At 47.0% G+C, this 22,457-nt stretch overlaps 1 protein-coding gene and 1 non-coding gene across 2 annotated transcripts; both read left to right on the top strand.

Moving 5' to 3' along the window:
- The first annotated feature begins 466 nt into the window (after nucleotides 1-466).
- LOC120701654 lies at nucleotides 467-605 on the top strand. Its single transcript, XR_005686217.1, has one exon. It is a non-coding gene; the product is annotated as a small nucleolar RNA Z247 (small nucleolar RNA).
- A 16,966-nt stretch (nucleotides 606-17,571) lies between these two features.
- LOC120697068 (auxin-responsive protein IAA17-like) lies at nucleotides 17,572-20,862 on the top strand. Its single transcript, XM_039980195.1, has 5 exons — nucleotides 17,572-18,058; nucleotides 18,824-19,056; nucleotides 19,528-19,627; nucleotides 19,736-19,797; nucleotides 20,449-20,862. Exons 1-5 carry the CDS (start codon nucleotides 17,748-17,750, stop codon nucleotides 20,484-20,486), a joined length of 744 nt encoding a protein of 247 aa, XP_039836129.1. The 5' UTR covers nucleotides 17,572-17,747; the 3' UTR covers nucleotides 20,487-20,862.
- Nucleotides 20,863-22,457: the final 1,595 nt, after the last annotated feature.

Here is a 22,457-nt window from a genome sequence, read left to right as displayed (position 1 = left end):
GGCTTCCTCGTCAACCTCGTCGTCGTTTCAGCTCGGCCCGACGGTGTCCGAGAAGCTAACTCGAGATAACTTCGTCCTATGGAAAGCCCAGTTCCTCCCCACCATTCGTGGTGCTCAACTCATGGGGATTCTTGATGGGTCTGATCCTGCACCACCGAAGACCGTGGAGGACGACAAGAAGCAGCGTGTTCACAACCCGGAGTACGACTCCTAGAACGCCAAGGATCAACAGCTTCTTGGCTACTTGCTGAACTCCATTACCAAGGAAGTATTGGTGCAAGTAGCAACCGCGACTTCATCTGCTGAAGCATGGGAGTCGCTAGAGACAATGTTCTCAGCGCAATCTAGGGCGCGTGTGACAAATTTGCGCATGCAGCTCGCAAATCTCAAGAAGGGTGGCATGACCATGGAGGCCTACTTCAACAAGATTCGCAAAATCAAGGATGAGCTTGCTGCTGCTGGCAAGCTAGTTGACGATGATGAGGTGGTCTCCTATATCCTAAACGGCCTCGATTTTGATTACAATCCAATTGTTTCAACTATTCTTGGTCGTGCGGAGCCAATCTCGTTGAGTGATCTCTATTCTCAACTTCTGTCCTATGATCTCCGGATGGAGATGTATCAAGATGGCGGCCAGTATCAATCCTCTGCAAACGCTGCTGCTCGTGGGCGTGGTGGTAGAAACCGTGGCCGTGGCAGCAATCGTGGTCGCGGTCGTGGAGGACGCGGTGTACAGATCAGCAATGCTGGTCCAAATACACCGAAGAAGAACATCAAGGTGAGGTGCCAAATCTGCAAGAAGGTTGGTCATGAAGCCCCTAGCTGTTGGTTCCGCTACGACGATGACGAAGAAGATCAGCAGAATGACAAAACAGCAGGAGCTGCCACAGCTGGATATGGCTATGATACAAATTGGTATGCAGACAGTGGAGCTTCGGATCATGTGACCAGCGACTTGGAGAAGCTTACTGTTCGTGACAAGTACACAGGACGTGATCAAGTGCATACAACAAGTGGAGCAGGTATGAAAATTAGTAATATTGGGCATACAACTTTACATACCCCTCTTAAGGTTTTGCATCTCAATAATATTCTTCATGTTCCTAGTGCTAGCAAGAACCTTGTTTCAGTCCACAAACTAGCCCGTGATAATAATGCCTTCCTTGAATTTCATCCAAATTTCTTTCTTATCAAGGACCAAGAAACGAAGGAAATCCTTCATTGGGGTAGATCCAAAGGTGGCCTCTATCCCTTAGCGCCAAGTTCTTCTAAAGGAGCCTTGAGCAAGCAAGCTTATGGAGTCAATAAGCCGTCTACATCTAGATGGCATAGTCGGCTAGGTCATCCAGCCATCCCTATTGTAGAGAGAGTTCTTAGTTTGAATAATTTACCTTGTGTTAGTGATCAAAATGCAGAGTCTGTTTGTGATTCGTGTCAGATGGCCAAAAGCCATCAACTTCCTTATTCAAAGTCAAATAGTATATCAAGCTCTCCTCTTGAATTAATTTTTTCTGATGTATGGGGACCAGCACCTCCTTCTATTGGTCGGCATACTTACTATGTGAGCTTCATAGATGACTATAGCAAATATACCTGGGTCTATCTCCTTCGCAAGAAATCTGACGTATTTCAAGTGTTTCAAGATTTCCAGAACCTTGTAGAAAGGAAGTTCAATAAGAAAATTGTTGCCATACAAAGTGATTGGGGGGGCGAGTATGAAAAACTTAATTCTTTTTTCCAACGAATTGGCATTTCTCACCGTGTGTCATGTCCCCATGCCCATCAACAAAACGGTGCAGCCGAGAGGAAGCATAGGCACATCGTTGAGGTTGGGCTTGCTCTTCTAGCCAATGCTGCTATGCCCCTCAAGTATTGGGATCAAGCCTTCCTTACGGCAACATACCTTATCAACATTCTACCCAGCAAGGTCATTGGCTATGAAACTCCAGTAGCTCGCCTTCTCCATGAAAAACCAGACTACAACTCTCTTCGAATTTTTGGATGTGCTTGTTGGCCCAACTTACGTCCCTATAACTCTCGAAAGCTCTCCTTTAGATCTACCCGCTGTGCTTTTCTTGGCTATAGCGCTCAACATAAGGGATTTAAGTGCCTTGATATTTCTACGGGCCGGATTTACATCTCTAGGGATGTAATTTTTTATGAGACTTATTTTCCCTTTGCTCACCTTCATTCAAATGCGGGAGCTCAATTGAGAAAGGAGATTGTTCTTCTTCCTGATCACCTTAAGAATCTGGGGGATGTTAGTTGTGCTAACCCAAATATTACTAATGCTTCTAGTGATTCAAGTGCTATCTCACAGAAATCTGCAGAAAATTTGGCTTCGGATGGTGCATTCTCCTTCCCGAACAACTTGCCACAGTATCCTCCGACAGACACCGAAGATCACGACGCCGAGTTCCAGGAGTTTTTTGACGAAGACGGCACCGGCGGATTGGGTTCCGACCTCACGGCCGATTCACTGGCCGGACGGGTCAGCCCCGTGCGGTTGGGAGCCAACTCTGGCTTGCCGCGTGGGGGGACAGTGGCAACAACACCAACAGCGCCAGCATCTCCGGCCGCGACAACGACCTCCCCGACAGCCTCTCCAAGCTTGATGCAGCGTGTCCAGACTAGCAACGATGTTCAGCAAGCTGTTCCTGAAGCTGCCAATCCTAGTGTTGTTTCTGAATCAAGTGTTGTTTCTCCACGACGCACAAGACTTCAGAGTGGGATTGTGAAACCCAAGAAGCTTTATGATGGCATGATAAGGTATGGATTATTTAGTTCAACAGGAGAACCTGATTCTTTGCACGAAGCTTTGGCAGATTCATTATGAAAAAAAGCTATGCAAGATGAATATGACGCTCTACTTCGCAATGGCACTTGGCATCTTGTTCCTCCTAAGCAAGGTACAAATCTGATTGATTCAAAATGGGTTTATAAAATTAAAAGGAAGGCAGATGGGGGTATTGATAGATACAAGGCTAGATTGGTAGCAAAGGGATTCAAACAACGCTATGGGATCGATTACGAGGATACATTTAGTCCGGTGGTAAAAATTGCTACAATTCGACTTGTACTATCGATTGCAGTAACAAGAGGATGGTGTTTGAGGCAGTTAGATGTACAGAATGCGTTTTTACATGGTGTTCTGGAAGAAGAGGTTTATATGAGACAACCACCTGGGTTTGAAAATGCAAAGATGCCTAACTTTGTTTGCAAATTAGACAAAGCTATCTATGGCCTCAAACAAGCTCCTCGTGCTTGGTATTCAAGGTTGAGCTCGAAGTTAATTAATCTTGGTTTTAAGGCTTCAAAGTCTGATGCTTCTCTCTTCATATATATCAAAGGCCATGTAACAATGTATATGCTTATTTATGTTGATGACATCATTGTTACTAGCTCATCATCAGAAGCAGTCACGGCTTTACTTCAAGATCTCAAGAAGGACTTTGCGCTAAAGGACCTTGGTGATCTCCACTATTTTTTAGGGATCGAGGTTACAAAGTGCAAAGATGGTATTCTTCTAACACAAGAGAAGTATGCACATGATTTATTGACTAGGGTTGGTATGACAAAGTGCAAGTCCTCATCTACGCCACTATCTGCTTCAGAAAAATTATCTCGCCATGAAGGAGAAGCACTAAGTGCTGAAGACAGTACGAGATACAGGAGCATTGTTGGAGCATTGCAGTACTTAACCCTTACCCGGCCTGATCTTTCTTATGCAGTAAACAAGGTGTGCCAGTTTCTTCATGCACCAACTACCTTGCATTGGACTGCAGTTAAAAGAATTATGAGATATGTGAAGCATTCGGTTGGACTTGGCTTGCACATACAGAAGTCCAGTTCTATGATGTTGAGTGCATTTTCTGATGCTGACTGGGCTGGCAGCATAGATGATCGGAGGTCTACAGGTGGTTTTGCAATATTTCTTGGTGCCAATCTTATTTCTTGGAGTGCTAGGAAACAGGCCACTGTGTCAAGGTCAAGTACTGAAGCCGAGTATAAATCCATGGCAAATGCCACAGCTGAACTGATCTGGCTGGAGTCTTTGATGGCCGAGCTTGGGATAAAATTGAGACAACCTCCTTCGTTGTGGTGTGATAATTTGGGTGCTACTTATTTATCAGCAAATCCAGTGTTCCATGCAAGGGCAAAACACATTGAGATTGATTTTCATTTTGTGAGAGAAAGAGTTGTCAACAAACAGTTGCAAGTTCGACTCATCTCCACTCATGATCAGTTAGCAGATGGGTTCACGAAAGCTCTTTCTGCTGGGAAGTTTGGAGACTTCATCTGCAATCTAAATCTCAAGACAAAAGACAGTTTAGATTGAGGAAGGGTGTTAGAATAAATGTGTCGTATGTAATCCAAACTATTAAGGAGTTGTGTATCGGTTGGTTATTGATAGAGTTAGCTTTTCAAGTTGTATTATACACAACCTAAACCGATTACACCTACCTTCCTTGTAACATCAGGAGTCTTTGGTACTCCTCCCTATATTAACGTGTAACCCGTGTGCTGCTGAGTTTAGCAACCACGGTTCCATCATATCTTTCACATTACACACAGGGCATGAGGAGGAAGAAGAAGAAGCAACAAAGTAGTACTGAAAAAGTGCACGCACCCCCTTGTGCTCCAAACCCATGCGCGGTCAGCCCACCCAGCCGTGTGCTTTCCATTGCTTTGCTCTGCTAGCTGCTTCTCCCAAATGTTTGTGTCGTGGTGTGACAAACCACAGTCGGGTGGCGGAATGCACCCGCCTAAGTCCAGAGGGTGAGTACTCGGGGGTTAGCTAGCGACTAGTTCGATCTTGCTCAAGAACACGATGAACACAGCAGGATTAGTGTAGTTCGGGCCGCCGGAGCGTAATACCCTACGTCCACTGTGTGTTGTATTGCTCAAGACTGAAGAGTTGGAGCCCAGTCCAGCGTGTGACTGTGTGTAGTCTAGTGTGTCTGTTGTGCACAGCGAGCGCCTCCCTTTTATATCTCAAGGGAGGCGCATACATGGCCGTTGGGTCCCCGACAGATGGGCCCATCGATGTAGTATAAAATACCGTACTGCTCATACATTATGGCGTCGCAGGCGAAGGAGATCTCTCCTGGATTTTCTTGCCTGCTCCTGGAATCCCCTGTTCAGCGTGTCCAGGTGCTGTCTTGTCTGGACGGCGCCAGGCGTAGCAAGCGGCATCGCCTGCCACATAGCTGAACGGCTGCGTAGCTTGCGGCGTAGGAGACATGATGAAATTGAGCAGTGCCGTCATATCCAATTAATGCGGCAGATGGCTCTGCGTGGGTGCGGTGCAGGCGGCCTCACTGTGTACCTCGGTAAATCGCGGTCTACAGTGAGGTCTGACAAGGTCTGCCCTGCGAGCCGCGGCGGAAGAGCACGCCTCAACCCCCCGCATTGAATGCAGTGGGTGGGCGAGTCTTCCAGCGGAAGACTCGCGCCTGTGCCCACGGAACACGTGGTGGCTCCGGACCCCCCCGGTAGTATGTTAAGTCTACACGCGTGGGAGGTCCGAACGGGCGTGGGGAGGTTCCGGACCCCTATGAGAGGTCCGGGATCTCGGTGGCTGGCTCGGAGCTTCCCTTTCTCGGGGACACGTGGTGTCTCCGGACCCGTCCCAGGACGGGGAGCGGATCCGGGACCGTTGGCCCGGTGAGGTAAGAGCCTGTCCTGTGGGCCCCGGTTGCTCCGCCCTTTACCACGTAGTTACGGATGACTACGTGGGTCCTGCCTTGCTGCAGTAGAAGTGGGTATCCCTGCTACAGGGTACCGACAGTGGCCCCCGGGCCCACCTCGGGGGAGGTTCGAACCCGCAGGTGGGGCCACTACTGCGATTTGGCCCTGCATAGCTTAAAGCTTCTCTCTGCAAGGGTCTTGACCGGCCTTGACCATCCATCGGGTTGGTTGCTACCTCATCACATCGCAACGGCTTACTGACTTGTAGCCCCCTCGCACAGTGGTTCACCTTGCCACGCGCGCGATGCTCGGCATTGTTGCGGCTGGAGTAAACGGGGTATTTACCACCAGCGCAGTTCCCGAAGAGCCTGGTCACGCCAGCGCTTAACGCGCGCACGTCAGCTCAACTTCCGCCTCGCTTCGTGCGCGGACGACGGTTCAGATCCTGCCCTTTCACACCTTTGTGGTTACCCGCCCTCCCTGACAGGTGGGCCTGGGCCCCCTTGTCAAGGATTGGGCGGCTAACTCCAGGCGTGTGCGTCGCTTGGGTTGCAGCGACAGTTCCGGGGCGCGCCGGTTGGGTCAGGCTTTATAAAGGGACGTACCGCATACTGCGGTCACCTTTCCGCATTCGCCTTCTTCCTTCCAACCTTTGCACCCCTTGACTTTTGCTCTTTCGCGTAGATTGCTCCACACTTCCACAGCGAAATGGCATCCTTTGTTCATCCCCGTTGTTTCCAGACCGAGGAAGAGCTGAGCACGGTGCGCCGCCTGCTTGGGTGGAGTGCACAGGAGACTGGCTGGGGGATCCGAGCAGGCTCGGTTCCCCTCGGCAACCTCCGCGCCGGGGAATTTGTGCTATTCACCTCGCACATTTCCACCGGCGTGGGGCTGCCGATCTCTTCGTTCCTGCTGTTGCTGCTGGAAGACTTCGGCCTCCAACTTCAGCACCGGGCATGAACCTCCCCTGCCACCCTGCGGGCGCGGATGCTTGCCATGCGCGTTCTGGCCCCCAGCCGCTGCCGCTGCAGCTGGTGCTGCTGCCGCAATGGCTGGACCGCCAGGTTGCGGCTCCCCGCGACTCCGGTTCTTGTTCTTCTTCTTCTTTGCACCGCCTTGGGCGGTAGCACCGGAGCCACCAGCTTTGGTGTCTCCGTCTTGGGGAGCTAAGTGCCATGCGCGACACTCTGCGGCCCTGGCACACTTGTCTGCCAGGGAGAAAAGCGCGGTAACGCTTTCCACCTCGTGCGTCGCCAGCTTCTCGAGCATCTTCTCGTCACGTACCCCCTGTCGAAATGTAGTGATAATAGATGCATCGGAGATACGAGGAATGGTACCCCGTATCTTGGTGAAGCGCGAGATAAATGCCCGGAGCATCTCTCCGGGTTTCTGCCTCACGGCATGGAGGTGGGCCTCCACACCATGCTGCTGGTACGCACTAGCGAAGTTCGCAGTGAACCTCGCACAGAGCTCCTCCCAGGACTGGATCATCCCAAGAGTAAGGTTCATGAGCCAGGTCCGGGCTGGCCCAGACAAGGCTACATGAAAGTAGCTCGCCATGACGGCGTCGTTACCACCAGCTGATGTGATGGCGGTAACGTACACCTGTAGGAATTCCGACGGGTTAGTGGTACCGTCGTACTTCTCCAGCAGGTGTGGGCGGAACTTGGATGGCCATGCCACCGCGCAGAGGTGCTCCACCAACGCAGCACGGCCCACCCCAACCACCGGGGCGCCCGTCTGTATCCGAGTGTTCACCGGAGGCTTTGGTGCCACCACGTCCAAGTCGGCTTTGAGGTTGCGGCCCTCAATGTTGAGACGGCGCTCTCGCGCCCTCTCCACGGAGATGCGGGCGTCCTCACCCGCACGCCTGCGGCTGAGCTCCGCCCGCAGGTCTTCTGTCCGTGCACCCCTCACTGTGGGGGAGCGCACGGATACCGACACGCCGCCCTGGCGCCGGTCGTAGGGTACCACCGCATTGCCAGGCGGTGGTCGTTGCCCAGTTTTTGCAGAACTGGGGGAGGCCTGAGCCAGATGGAGGAGACGGTCAACGTCGTCCCGCCACTACCTCAGGGTGTCTGGCGAGGCTGCAGTAGCCGGAGGGTTGCGAAGCAACTCCCTAGCTGCGGCCAGCGCTCCGCCGCTAGCAGCTTGTAAGGGGGCCCTTGACGGGCGCCCTAACTCCTGCCGACGAGTAGCGCGCACCGCATCTGGCGTGGAGGACGGTTGCCCCTGGAGCAGGAAAGCGAGAGGCATGTGCAGTGGAGGACGCCACACCCTCTGTCATCTCCACGTCGTCTACCCGAACCATGGAGACGAGCAAGAGATGAACCGTAACCAGCTATATCCCCCTACCTGGCGCGCCAAATGTCGTGGTGTGGCAAACCACAGCTGGGTGGCGGAATGCACCCGCCTAAGCCCAAAGGGTGAGTACTCGGAGGTTAGCTAGCGACTAGTTCGATCTTGCTCAAGAACACGATGAACACAGCAGGATTAGAGTGGTTCGGGCCGCCGGAGCGTAATACCCTACGTCCACTGTGTGTTGTATTGCTCAAGACTGAAGAGTTGGAGCCCAGTCCAGCATGTGACTATGTGTAGTCTAGTGTGTCTGTTGTGCACAGCGAGCGCCTCCCTTTTATATCTCAAGGGAGGCGCATACATGGCCGTTGGGTCCCCGACAGATGGGCCCATCGATGTAGTACAAAATATCGTACTGCTCATACATTATGGCGTCGCAGGCGAAGGAGATCTCTCTCCTGGATTTCCTTGCCTGCTCCTGGAATCCCCTGTTCAGCGTGTCCAAGTGCTGTCTTGTCGAGACGGCGCCAGGCGTAGCAAGCGGCGTCGCCTGCCACATAGCTGAACGGCTGCGTAGCTTGCGGCGTAGGAGGCATGATGAAATAGAGTCGTGCCATCATATCCAATTAATGCGGCATACGACTCTGCGTGGGTGCGGCGCAGGCAGCCTCACTGTGTACCTCGGTAAATCGCGGTCTACAGTGAAGTCTGACAAGGTCTGCCCTGCGAGCCGCGGCGGCAGAGCACGCCTCAACCCCCCGCATTGAATGCGGTGGGTGGGCGAGTCTTCCAGCGGAAGATGCTAGAAGACTCGCGTCTGTGCCCACGGAACACGTGGTGGCTCCGGACCCCCCCGGTAGTATGTTAAGTCTACGCGCGTGGGAGGTTCGGACGGGCGTGAGGAGGTTCCGGACCCCTATGAGAGGTCCGGGATCTCGGTGGCTGGCTCGGAGCTTCCCTTTCTTGGGGACACGTGGCGTCTCCGGACCCTTCCCAGGACGGGGAGCGGATCTGGGGCCGTTGGCCCGGTGAGGTAAGAGCATGTCCTGTGGGGTCCGGTTGCTCCGCCCTTTACCGCGTAGTTACGGATGACTACGTGGGTCCTGCCTTGCTGCAGTAGAAGTGGGTATCCCTGCTACAGGGTACCGACAGTTTGCATGGACTTGATTTGGACTGCCGCCTTGCTCGGCCTGGTGCAGCCGTGCAGGCTAGCTAGCGCCAAAAAGCACCACCCCTCTTTTACCTGCCCCTAGCATGCATTCTACTTCCTCCATAAAAAAAATACAACTCTCACTTCTCGACGGTTTGACTAGATTTATACAAAATAATGTAACATTTATGATACAAAATAAGTATCATTACACTAATTACGGAATATATTTTTATACTAAATCTATTTAAAGACATAAATATTCATAATTTATTGTATAAATTTAATCAAACTTGAAATCATTTGACTCTTTGGTAAGCTAGAGTTGCATTCTTTTGTGGAGGGAGAGAGTACTAGCCAAGCATGAGTGTTGTTGTATACTATGCCTGTAGCTTCTCGGAGCAACTCGTTTTAATTTCATACAGATATCGATCGAGTTAACAAGCCGGCATGCCTAGTTATTAACAAGACATACTAATATATTGAACTCTTTTGGGCATGCACTCTCTCTTCTCTTCTCCTTGTCAGCTGCTTTGTCGATCTCTTCCCTACAAATACATGCATCACTGCATATTGTGACACCTCAGGTGTCAGTACATTTAAATACAATCAATGTACCTTAGTTAAAGTTAAAAGAAAAATTTGGGAAAATAATTCAAGAGAAGGGTTCAAATAAAAGACCAACTATTGCATAAGAAATGAAAGGAGAAAGAAAAAGGGTGAAAAGCTACTCAAAAGTTAATGCAAAAATATGCACAAAATTTTAGTTGGCTCATGGGAGGTGTTTCAATTGACATGTGCTCAATTGAACTTCAGCCAAAATCAATTCAAAAACTGAATAAAACTAAAGTCCTTTTGTGCAAATATGCAAATGTACCAATAGTTCAAAATGTGAGTTTCAAATGAAAATTTGCATAACACAAAAGTTTTAGATCTTGAAAAGTTATGCAAAAGTGGTATTCAACACTTTTCCATTTGAGCCCTCCAAATAGGAGATAATTTTTGTTTACCGAGAGGTCCCTGGAAATTTCAGAAATCGCAAAAGAGCCCCCATCTCCATCTCTCTCTCCCGGCTGGCTCTGTTTCGCCCGCCGCCAGCCGTACGCCGCCGGTGGACTTCGTCCACCGCGCGCCCGCGGCCAAATGAACCCAGAGAGTCTCTCAGCGCCACCTGGCCCGCCCCTTGGCATCTCCTCACGCGCACACGCGTCCCAGGCCGCTCCCCGTGCCGCCACGACACCCCCCGCCATGCGCCGCGCCGCTGCCGCTCCGCCCGCTCGCCGTCGTGCGCCCCTGACCCAAATCGACCTCCCCCAGTCGCTGCACCCCTCGCCCAGGAGCTCTATGGCCTATAAAGACCCCCAGAGCTCCACCGTCGCGCCCCTTCTCCCCCTTCTTCCTCCTCCCGCCGCTCCGCCATGGCCGCTGAGATCCAGCTCGCGCGGGCCGGCTAGCCCAGCCCCACATTGCCCCCTCCGACCACCGCAGAAGCTTCTCCACCTCCTAGTTACGCTCCACGCGCGCGGAATCGAACCCAAACCCCCTCCCGACGCCGTTCCCCTCTTGCGCCGCCGCCGGCGAGCTCGGGCTCACCGCGGACCGGCCAGCTCCGAAGGAGACCGAGCCCGACAGCTACCCCAGAAGCATCCACGAGCTCACGCGGTGCTCGTGCGCGCCTTGTTCCCCTACCCCGAGCCCTCATTCACCTCCAGCGCCGGCGAACCGAACAACCGACCCGCCATCAACGCCGACGAGCTCAAACCCGTGCACCAAACCCTCGAACGTCGACTAGGGTAGGTGTTCCTCGATCCCTTCTCTCCCACGCGCCTCCCCGTGGCAGCCCCGGTAAGCCCTGCACCGCAGAACACCACCGGCAAGATGCCACGGCGGAGAAGGCCGGCGAAGGACCCGGTTGTAATTTGTTTTTTTCGTTTAAGGGTGTTTCTGCAAGTTTTTCAGTGTATACCAGTGAACTCCTAAAATGCGAAACAAATCACAGAAAAATCAGAAAAATGCAAACTCAATTGATCTGGATTCCTTGTAATAAGATCTACAAATTTTGTAACATTCATATTTGCAGAAACTCAACCGAATTTAATCTAGGGAAAAGAATAAGAAAACCACCTTATGCATGTTCATGAAGTTCTACCCATCAAATGACCTTGATTTTTGGATATGTTGTCATTAAGGGAATTTTAAGATCACAGTAAAAAGATGGCACCCAAACAAAGCATTATCTTATGGGAACAATCAAGATTCTCTAATCTGTTGTTAGCATTTTCGATTTAATTCAGGAAAATATACACATGAACTTGCTCTGAAAATTTTACTACAGTCTTGTGCCACTGAATCCCTGCTAATCTCTAAATTTCAAATTTATTAGAGTTCATGTGCTATATACCATGGTTTATGCTGGTTTAATCAACTTAATTCCTCATATATAGTTCTTATGCTCAGAAAAATCTATATTTATTTCTGGAGTCTCTTTTTAGCTCTATGGTCCTGTCTAAAAATTTTGAGCTGCAGTTACTGAGTTTTACTTTGTTGAATAATCATGCTTAGCATCTTAGGGCTAGATTTACTATTTTTGTTCTGAGTAATCTACAATGTTTCTGATCATTAGTTTTGGGCACAATCTTTTCTAGAGTATGCTCTACCTGTAATAAAAAGTTCATAAGCAATACTGGTTAAATGCACCTTGAGAAATTTATGCAAACTCATGCTAAGTTCACTGAATAACTAATTTATCATAGTGAGTTAAATCTTGAAAAATTTTCTGGAGTATGTTTAACTCATGGCTAGTCTCTGGTAAAAATTTGAGAGCCATATCCCTAGTAAAACTCTCTATAGAATTAATCTTATTTACAAGCTTGCTGTTTTTGTTCTTTTTATTACCTCAGTTACATAAGTGAATAAAATCTGGAAAAATTTCAGTGCTGAGTAGATGCTATGAAGTTGCTCTCGTAAAATTTGTAGCACCAGAACCCATATTAAACGTTCTGTACAAAAAGATGAAGTAACTAGAGTGATCTACTTGCATGAATAGTTATAGTTTTTGCTTTATGGTTAAATGCTGAAATCTATACCATAAGTACTTATTTTGAATCTGGGTTACTTTGGTGTTTCCTCACTAGCTCATTAGTGAATTTGGGTTGTTACGAAATAATGAAAGCATGCTATGTGTTGAAATTGAAAAATGAAAACTAAAACCCCCACTCATTCATGAATAAACGTAGTTATGTTTACTACTCTATAAACGATTGCCCATGCAATGAAATGTGAAATCATCACTAAATTAACTTTCGTTGGACTACAACTTTATCGTGAAGGAAAGAAATTGTATCCATGAATAACTCATAATCTTGCATTGCATATAGAAACGGTTAACCTCGCGGACGGAGACTACGAACTGGTGCCCGCGGACTCTCATGCGGAGCAGGAGGCCTCTTTGAACTGTACTAACTTGTCTCAAGACCTGGGCTAAGCCCCAGAGGCTTTTCTGCCTGACAGTGCCCAAGAAGGCAAGCCCCGGAGCATAATCCCACTATTTTTTTCCGAATTATCATTCTGCTATCTAGTTATTAATGTATGGTAATAGTTGGTTTTCTGCATTTAAGTTCTCGAGGCGTTGATCGAAAACCCTAGATGCATGATCCATAAGAACCTATGTTTGATACCGGATCTTTTTATCGACTAGTTGCCATGCTAAATAGGTACGGTAGAAGTCGAGTGGTTTCCTGCCTCTCGCGAGCAAATAGGAATTGTACTGACTTTAATTCCTGTTGAAATGTAAGGACAACGGGCGGGGTTGTGTAGTTGTGATACCCCGCTGGTGTAGTCAGAAATGGCTAAGGTCGCGGTGTGTGGCTCATCTCGTTAAGCGTTTGAAAGTACTAGCCACATACCGAGAAATATGGTAATCGGTAAGCTGAAGTACCTGATTGGACCGGCGAGTGGAACGATCTCGCACCCTCCTGGTAGAAGTAGGGTTTATTTTTATGTCGCGACGTACGGGTGCAGAGTGGTCGGACTCTGTAGTCGGGGAGGGTGTTCCGGATCCACGGACTGGAAAGAAAGGGGAAAAGTAGCGTGGGCGGGAGCGAAGTCGATCCCCATGCGTGTGGTCTAGGTTCCCCTGGCCAGGTTGAAACTCGATTCGGAATCGTCCGCCTCTCACGGCATGAGATTGCTTAATGATTTCGGTCACATAGAGTAACAAGTGGAACATGATGATGGTAATACTGCTGGTTGATTAAATGATTGCTCTACCATGTTTGAGTAGAGTTAGTTGCAAATTTAGAATGGTTAATCCCACTAGAATCTGGCTAAGTAAAACCTGAAAGTAAGGATCAACACTTAGCGGCATTTTTTTTATGGCAAACAAACCCTACCAACCAAAAAGCCTTGCATGTCTAGTTATCGGACTATATTATATCCGGAGACGGGTCAGTCTTGCTGAGTATTAGTATACTCAGCCTTGCTTGTGGCACTGTTTTTCAGGTACTAACTTTGAAGATCTGTTTGCAAGTCTTACTTGGCCTTGTACCTTGCCTCCGGGTTGGTCTGTTGAGTGGGATGGCCCTTCAGCTGGTGCTAATCGCCCTCCCGCTGAGTGACGCCTTCGTACGGGTTTTATCGATGCGTCACTATATCTCGCTAGTTATCTTTTACTGCTTCCGCTGAACATGAGACTTGAATAATTGAGTAGTTGGAACTCCGTGGTACTTTGCTACTCTGAACTTGGTTTGTAATAAATTTTCTTTCCGCTGCAATCACTCTGAGATGTATGAAATGGTTTGTGTTGTAATCTCTGGGCTCACCTTCGTGTGAGTGTTGTCTGCTGATCTTGGAATAGCGTGGCTTTTATCGAGGCTTCACTCGAGGAACTACCGGTGAGTGCCAAATTGGGTCAGAGTTGCTTAGCAACAAAGATCAGTGCACCCGGGCCCAGTAGTTTTGGGTGGTTCCGCCACACATATCGAGCTCATCAAGGGTACAATGAAGTTTAGCAATCTTACTATTACTAATTAGAGCATCCACGTAAAGTCACTTAGGGTCCCATGTGGACACTTTAAAAATAGAAAAATTATAGAAATTCTCATGACAATCAGAAACATTCGGCTATCAATCGGACAAATTTAACAATAATAGTCAGTGGATCTGTTATCTATCTTTCTTATTAAAGTACCCACCTCTACTATTATGAAAATAGACTAAAATACCTAAATTTTCCACCTCTACCATTATAAAAAATCTAAAATAACCCCCTAATACTCATGCAAATAACCCACCTATGCCATTATAAAAATAATGCAAATAACCCCTAAATTTGCATATAAATTATTTAATTATGTCATTACTAAGAGTTAAAGTAACCCCTACATCTGAATCTAAATTGTATAATTATAATAAAGTATCAAGTGCACCAATATTAAATTCTAAATTACTATTTCTAGCATTGTAAATATATTATTTATGTTATTGTTTATATAAAAATACCACTCATGATATGTGTCATATCGTGACACCATGTATTTATGTATGATGAAAGAGATAGAATACCAATTCACAAACAAATGATTCAATTAAATATATATCAAGCACACATTGAGGAGTGATGCAAAATGTCTAATGCAACTAGATAATAATAAATATGTATTTTAGAGTATGCGTTTGAGTATTTAATAAATGAAAAAGGGTGTGAAATAGATAATTATAATTATTAGCTATAAATCTCATTTTTAAATTAAATCTAATTAGCCCGTGCGGGAGCACGGGTTGGTAGCACTACAACAATAATTTTAACCGAGGCGGGCATTTTAGGTTAACCGAGGCGGGCATCCAAAATGACTCCAATCCAAGGTCACGGTTAATCGGACCTTTTTCGAGGCGTTTTGAATGCATGCCTCGGTTAATAAAAAAAATAGCGAGCCCGTCGATGGGGTCTGCTGAGCCCATCGACGAGGCCCGCTAAGCCCATCCAAGCCCCGCCAGCCTCCCTGTGCCGCCACCGCCATGGGGAGAGGTGCGCCGACGCCGTGGCCGCCGGATCCGGCCTCCCTGTGCCGCCATCAAGGGGAGGAGTGCCGCCGCCGCCTGGTGGGCCACCCAGCGGGAGGGAGAGGGAGGGGCACGCGACGATGGCGACGTACATGCCCGCGCCGGCGGCCTGGGGTCGGGTCACGCGCCCAGGGCTGCGCCCGTGCCCACGCTCGTGCGCCAGCGGCAGGGGGTTGCGCCCGCACCCGTGCCACGACATGGTTAATTGATGTACCGAGGTAGTTATATTACACTGCCAGCCTCGGTTAATTAATTTTAGGAGGAGGTAGTTATTTCTATCTATCTCGGTTAATACAAAATGACTGTCTCGCTTAATCCGAAGCATTAACCGAAACGGTTCATTATTGTGTCTTCCGCCTCTAAGGCACGGTTAATGTTTTTTTAGCAGTATAAAGTAGTTGACAACAATGGAGGGGCACATCGATCCTTGAAACATGGTGGAGCTCGGGCTACTGGTGGCACGAGACTTTGATGGTACACAGAATGGTTCTAGTTTGGCCATCTGGTTCTAGCAGTCCCCAATAAAAAAAAAGTGGTACTAGGCCCATCCGCGCGCTCTGGATCTGCTGGTTGCAGTGGTGTGAACTTGCAGGTTATAGCTCGTTTGGTGTATTGACGTAGGGTGTACCTGCTGCCATATTTGTTCTCTCAAGACAAACTTAGAGGGGGGGAAGCCTATATACATACATACAAGAGGTCCCATGTGGTTTCATGGGTAAGTAGAAGCTGGCATGATATCTAGTGCAAGGGTGATTAACTGATTGTTGATGGTCAAAGAAAAGAGGAGTGAAGAAAGGATTGGTTGTAATTAAGTAGATGAAGAATATGGCTCCTAGCTAAGGGGTGGCATACCACATTGGTTGCTAGATAGTACTTGGTACTTCAATGAAACAATTATTCCAAGAGGCCGAAACACGTCTTCTTGAACCCCACCCACCAAAGAAGCTTGTGAGAAATCAATAACCTACCTCCTGTGATTCAAAATATATACCACTTAGGACATCGACATGGACACATGCATGGTTTATGAGATAAAAGCTTTCATGACCAATAATTTTTTCGAAAATATGATATTTAGAAACCGAAAAAGTAACAGTTAGCACATTCTTCATGGGGCAAAACTGGAAAAGAGAGAAAAAAATGTTATCATCATTCTAAAAGGACTTAGTTTATTTGCAATGGTGCAACCTTATAGATTATTATTTTCTTTATTAGAGAAACCGATCATGGTTGTTGTCTTAAGGCTAGGTCGAAATTGGAAACACCTATATAGTTGCGTATAGGTGAAAATAGTTGCAAAATTCGGTTTGATGGGTAGGAGAGAGCAAGGAAAAGAAATAATAGTGAAAATAGTTGCAAAATTATATAAATAGCTTGTAACGGATAATGCATTGCACTAGTTGGTGACTTTGTTTTAATAAGGCGGAATAGGCAAATTGGTCCCTAAATTATCGCCCAAAGCTCAGTTTTTATCCCTAAACTACGAAAACAGTCGTTCTCACCCTTAAACTTTCGAATCTGGCTCAATTTCGTCCCTGGTCCGACGTTGACGCTATGGTGGCGTGCCTCGTCATCTAGCCCTGCCCAGTCAGCTAGGGGCTGTGAATTTCCATTTTTGTGCACTCTGTCCGTAAGAAAAAAAATGATCTCCTTTGCAAACTCGAAGTTCATTGCTCAAGCATCAGAAAGGCACTGTTGGTAGGAGTGCATCTCTTATAATTGAGACAAGTGCCGGCATAGCTACTGGCTCATGTGCAAAGGCAACCCATCAATGTGTCAGGTGGAACTGGATTTGCAACCATCCGAGCTTCGACATGGACGACAAAGCAGCTTCTCTACAAAAAGATTAGGAAAGCACGTAGTGTCATTAGAGAAGAGCACCATATAATTTGAGTATCCAGTGCGTGTCACAAAAATCATTTGTATTAAAGACTCTAGCTGACTGGGCGATGACGAGTTTGCAAAGGAGACCATTTTTTTTTCTTACAGTCAGACTGCACAAAAATGAAAATTCACAGTCCCTAGCTGACTGAGTGATGACAAGGCACGCCACCGTGGCGTCCACGTCGGACCAGGGATGAAATTGAGCCGGATTCGAAAGTTTGAGGACGAGAATGGCCATTTTCATAGTTTAGGGACGGAACTGAGCTTTCGGCGATAGTTCAAGGACAAATTTGTCTATTCTGACTTTTAATAAAGAAGCCTTTGAGGAATCAAACATAGGCAAGTAGGTGCAAACCTAATCCTTAGTCCATCTTTGAGTGCTAAAATAGTAAAATAATCGTCATATCCTATATCCATAAACAAGAGATAATAATGTAATTAAATAAAATTTGCAATTCATAGACACGTAGTATTACCAATGCAACTTCCATTTCCAGCTTTCTTCCACTTCAACGGAGGGAAGAAGGGAAGCTTCACCTCAAACAAACCACTCCCCCCACTCCACTTTCTCTCCTTCCTCTCTCTCTCTCGTCTCTCCCACGCACACACGGAAACAGCCACTCCTCACCTCCCCTACCCTCCGGTTCATGTCCTGCTGCTCCCCATGTCGCCCCCACTCGAGCTCGACTACATAGGCCTCTCGCCGCCGGCGGCCGCCGCTGCCGCAGATGCCGCCGACGACCTGAAGGGCACCGAGCTCCGCCTCGGCCTGCCGGGGTCCGAGTCGCCGGACCGCCGCGTCGCGGCTGCCACCGCGACCACCCTGGACCTGCTCCCAGCCAAAGGCGCCAAGCGCGGGTTCTCCGACGAGGTGCCGCCGCCTTCGCCCGCCGCCGCTGCGGGCAAGGGCAAGAAGGTGGCGGACGAGGAGGACGACGACAAGAAGGTGGCAGCGACCCCGCAGCCGGCCGCCAAGTAGGTGGATTGTGGAACTGGATCTTGGGGTTTTGCTGCCCCAAACAAAAAAAAGGAATTCTTGGGGGCTCTGCGAGGGTGTTTTTCGGCGTTTCTCCTTGGTTCTTGGGACTGCCGCAGCGAGTGGTCAGCGAATTCTGATTCTTTTTGTTCCCGCTTGTTTGGGAGAGCACCTTTTGTGTTGTTTGCGAAAATCTTGCTGGGTTTTGTAGTTTATTAGGGCATTTGCAGGTTTTGTAAACCAAAATTTTCTTTGGAAATTCTGTGCGTTTTGGGGAACCAAAAGGGTAAATTAAGGGGGGGGGGGGGGGGACGGCTGAATTGTATGTCATGGAGATCTCCCTTGGCTTCGTGGTTTCTATTTGTTTGGCCCCTTCGTTTGGTTGGAATTTCGGTTTGTCTTGGGAACTAGAGGAGGGAAACTAAAGTTGCAGCTTTGTGATGTTCTTTTAAATTTCCACTTTTCCCCAAAATTTTCTACTTTACAAAATGCCCCCCTTTTCGATTTATCTTGAGCTTTTCCTGTATTTTCACTTCTCTCGTTTGCTCAAGCTCCTCAATCCTTTCTCTGCTCTCCCTGCTTTGTTTTTTTTGTCGGTTTTTCTTCACAACATTTTGATTTGCCATTACCATACTTAGATATTTTTCAAGCTCAACCCAAAATTCGTTTATTTTTCTCGCAACAGTACATATCGTGATCTGCCTCTTGCTTGCGTGGTTGTAAAAATTATTATTGAGCAACAGCACTCCTTTCGTGCTGTGCAGGGCTCAGGTGGTGGGATGGCCACCAATCCGCAGCTACCGCAAGAACACGATGGCTACTACCCAGCAGAAGGGCAGCAAGGAGGATGCTGAGGCCAAGCAGGGCCAAGGGTTCCTCTACGTGAAGGTCAGCATGGATGGAGCCCCGTACCTCAGGAAGATTGACCTCAAGACATACAAGAACTACAAGGATCTCTCCACTGCACTTGAGAAGATGTTCAGTGGCTTTAGTAATGGTGAGATGTCTCGGGTTATTCTCCACTTTTACCAGGCGTATTCAGTATGTAATTGTGTTTCATTTTGATGTGGATAGTTTTGGAAACACATCGTAGAAGCCTTAAAAACATGCTTGGTTCTAATGATAAGCAATAGTTTTAGCTTACTGTTATTTTGAGTAGTTTTAGGATAACAAACAATTCAGTGCGAAAAAATACCTTGCTGATTGTTCAGTTATTGCATCCTTATCATCTCTCTTAGAAATATATTATTTCTTCTAAGGCAGAATAAATTTTTTGCTCCATGTATATCAGTATTCGAGGATATCCTGTAGTCCTGAGTATTGGTCCAGAAAGCTACTAAATACTATGAGAGTGACGTGAATATAAGGTCCAAGACTTTTGAGTAGAAATTTTAGTACAAGAAGAGGTTCTCTTCTGTTTTTCTTTTTATTGGTCTTACAGGTTAGTATGGGTGTAATGCCATATCAGGCAAGGACGGCTTATCTGAGTACCGCAAGGATGGTGAATATGTTCTGACTTATGAAGACAAGGACGGAGATTGGATGCTTGTCGGCGACGTGCCATGGGAGTAAGTACACTGAATGGAAATTAAATGAGTCAACGATCTGATTTTGTGGCTCATTTTTCTCAACTAAGCACATATTTAGACTTCACATTTTCTTTCACTCAATTGCAGGATGTTTGCTGACTCTTGCCGTAGGCTCAGGATCATGAAAGGTTCAGATGCAATTGGACTTGGTAAGCATGTACTCCTATTTTGTTTAGCGTATTATCGGGCTAATCATATCATCTTAGTTGGTTGGGTGGATATAGTGGGATGGTCCATGATATGATGATCCAAGTAGGTTGTGTGGTTGGTTGTACATGATACTATATTTTGTTAGGAGTTCCTTACAAAGGCAAAATAATTCATGGTCCTTGGCTCAGTGGTGACAGCTCTCTAGGCTGATCAATTTGCAATTTTCTTGCGCATAGTGCTAAAATGTAGGCCCACAAGATCAGCATAATTCGATGAACCAGACAATGTAGAATTACAGTCAAAATGATGTATATGTATATAACTACTGCAAAATAATTAAATATAGCTGAATTCTCAAAGGAAATTTGAAATGTGCTCCATCCACAATGAGATGCCTAGTTTCCCGATCGGTACACTATTAACGCTGCAACCGGGTATGTTGTTATCAGCTTGGAGTGCACGTCATCATTGGTAAGAAACATGTATTGAGTATATATTGTTGGTGTCAAATCTGAAAATTTGAATCATAGTTGTCATTTGCTAATATGATATTTTCATTTGATCTTCAGAGTTAATTTAGAAAGTTTGGTTTCCATGTTTTACTCTGACTTCCCTGAATAAATTGTCCCTTGTTTGATTTCCTTTTGCAGCTCCAAGGGCAGCTGATAAGTCCAAGAACCGCAACTAGAATGGTTGCTACTACAGTCCAGAGCAAGAGGGAGATCCAATGGCTGTAGGGCCCTTTATGAAAACCGAAAAGTCAAACAGTTTTAAGACGAATTCTGCCTTATGGTCTGTACTACATGGTTTGCTGTTACGCGAGTAAAGAACTCCATGTCTGTTATGTTAGTTTCGCAAAATCATCTATGGACCAAACCTCTATTCGATTGTGGTTAAGGCTTTGTACGAGTGTTATTCGTATCCGTGTAAATGGTTTGGTTCATTGTGTGCTGCTACTTTGATTGAGCAGTCCTCCTACCTAGTTTGCAAAAGGGTTGGTGTCCATGAACTGTTTGTTGTTTCTCTATATAATGTTCAATGAAGCTCGCGAATGTATTGTCTAATGGTGTTCATGTTCTGTTTCATTCATCTTAATTGTTTTGAAGTATGCTGAATCAACTAGTGCTGCAACTGTGGCCATCTAACAGTAGTTTCTGTAAGTTCCATGTTCCTTTTTACCAGCTTTAGTGCCTAGTTGCGGGTGGGGGCATGCAGTGTATTCAGTTACTTATCTGCTGAAGGTCATGATGGTTGTCTATGATCCTACTCCATAGTGTCATTTTAAAAAGGGTTCCATGTGAACCATCATTCAGGTCGCATATAATATTATGATTTCTAGAGAGATGGCAATGGCTTATGATCCCTTAGAATCAGGCTTTATTTGCCTCGTATATGTCTGCCCCATTACAAGTTATGCTCCACTCTGCACCTTTTGTGGTGCCTTTTTCTCCTTACTGGTGTCTGTTAGTTGGAGTGCATGTGGAGCACTGTCTATTTGTTCCAAGGAACCCACTTAAAATTCTGATTCTGCTCATGTTTCAGCTGAAAAAGGCATCTTTCACTAACCCAAGTGAGCCTTCATCTGCACTTGTTTTATCTCTTATAGCTTGCAGGTTGTCGCGTCCCAAGTGCCGAATTTGTTCGACAGCAAACGCTGCGGCGCGCATCGGCTGAGAGCGGCCGATAGGGTTTACAGTTCTCACGGATTGGCAGCGTATGGAGCAATTCTGGGATCATATGGTATGGTTGTCCAACACTTGACATGCTGTTGTTTTCTAACCCTGAACTTGCCCGTGTAGTTTATACAGCAGCATCCAGTACCTTTGTAGGCTCTGGATTCCTTTGTTCCCTCCCTGGTGGTCCTGCGATGCCACCATGTCGGTATGATTATTGTAAACCTTTGCTTGATCCCTTTCTTAACCGCTAAAGCCGCGCATTAGGACCTAGTTTAATGCCTTTGCGCTTCTTTTATGCTCCTGTATGCGGCGGTTTGCTCATTCCACATGTTTCCTTGTCCCCAGATTACTGCTCAGCAATGGGTGAAACCGCGAAAGCTTTTTGGACCGCTTCACTGCTTTCACTTTTACCTTTCTGGAGACATGGCTATGCGTGTTTTTATTGCCTAATTACAGTGATTACTACCAACCTTTTTCTTGTGCTGGGGAACCATGATTATCAAGTTGAGGCAAATGTCTCCACAAGTTCCAGTCTTGCAGGTCTACATCATTTCTGCTGCGTCTGCGTGCTACTGCCCTCATGCGTATTGCATGTCTGTCTGTCTACAAATGCTGCCCCCTGTGAATGAATGAAATCTTTTTTTTTAGTAAGCGAATGAATGAAATCGAGATTCTGTTTTTCGATTAATTCATCTCTGGCTTTCAATCCAGACCCTGTAGATTTTTCGCAGTTGACACCAACTACTCATGCGTGGGAATCTCCCATATTTTTGAAGGAAAAAAACTGTTCCCAGCAATTCCGTAAATTCGTGGTTTGAAGTTTTTTTTTTGAAAAATGGTTTGAAGTTGACAGGAAACAGTATTTTACTAGGCACAAATTACCATGCGGTTGAGTGTTGACCTGGCGTCATAACACTTTTTGAGACTGTCAGGTCTGGTATCAACTGCAAAGCAAAACAGTATTTTACTGCGCAAGCTTGACC

This window comes from Panicum virgatum, chromosome 3K (genome assembly GCF_016808335.1).
Source record: "Panicum virgatum strain AP13 chromosome 3K, P.virgatum_v5, whole genome shotgun sequence".
Classification (NCBI taxonomy): domain Eukaryota; kingdom Viridiplantae; phylum Streptophyta; class Magnoliopsida; order Poales; family Poaceae; genus Panicum; species Panicum virgatum.
Note: the sequence above shows the minus strand (reverse complement) of the source record. Positions and strands in the feature narration are given on the sequence as shown.

What these genes read in the sequence shown, in the direction of transcription:
- LOC120697068 (XM_039980195.1), top strand. Translation starts at nt 17,748, where the DNA reads ATGTCGCCCCCACTCGAGCTCGACTACATAGGCCTCTCGCCGCCGGCG. An exon ending in GTTCAGTGGCTTTAGTAATG is followed by an intron (nt 19,057 to 19,527) that starts GTGAGATGTCTC and finishes ATGCCATATCAG; the next exon opens with GCAAGGACGGCTTATCTGAG. An exon ending in GTCGGCGACGTGCCATGGGA is followed by an intron (nt 19,628 to 19,735) that starts GTAAGTACACTG and finishes ACTCAATTGCAG; the next exon opens with GATGTTTGCTGACTCTTGCC.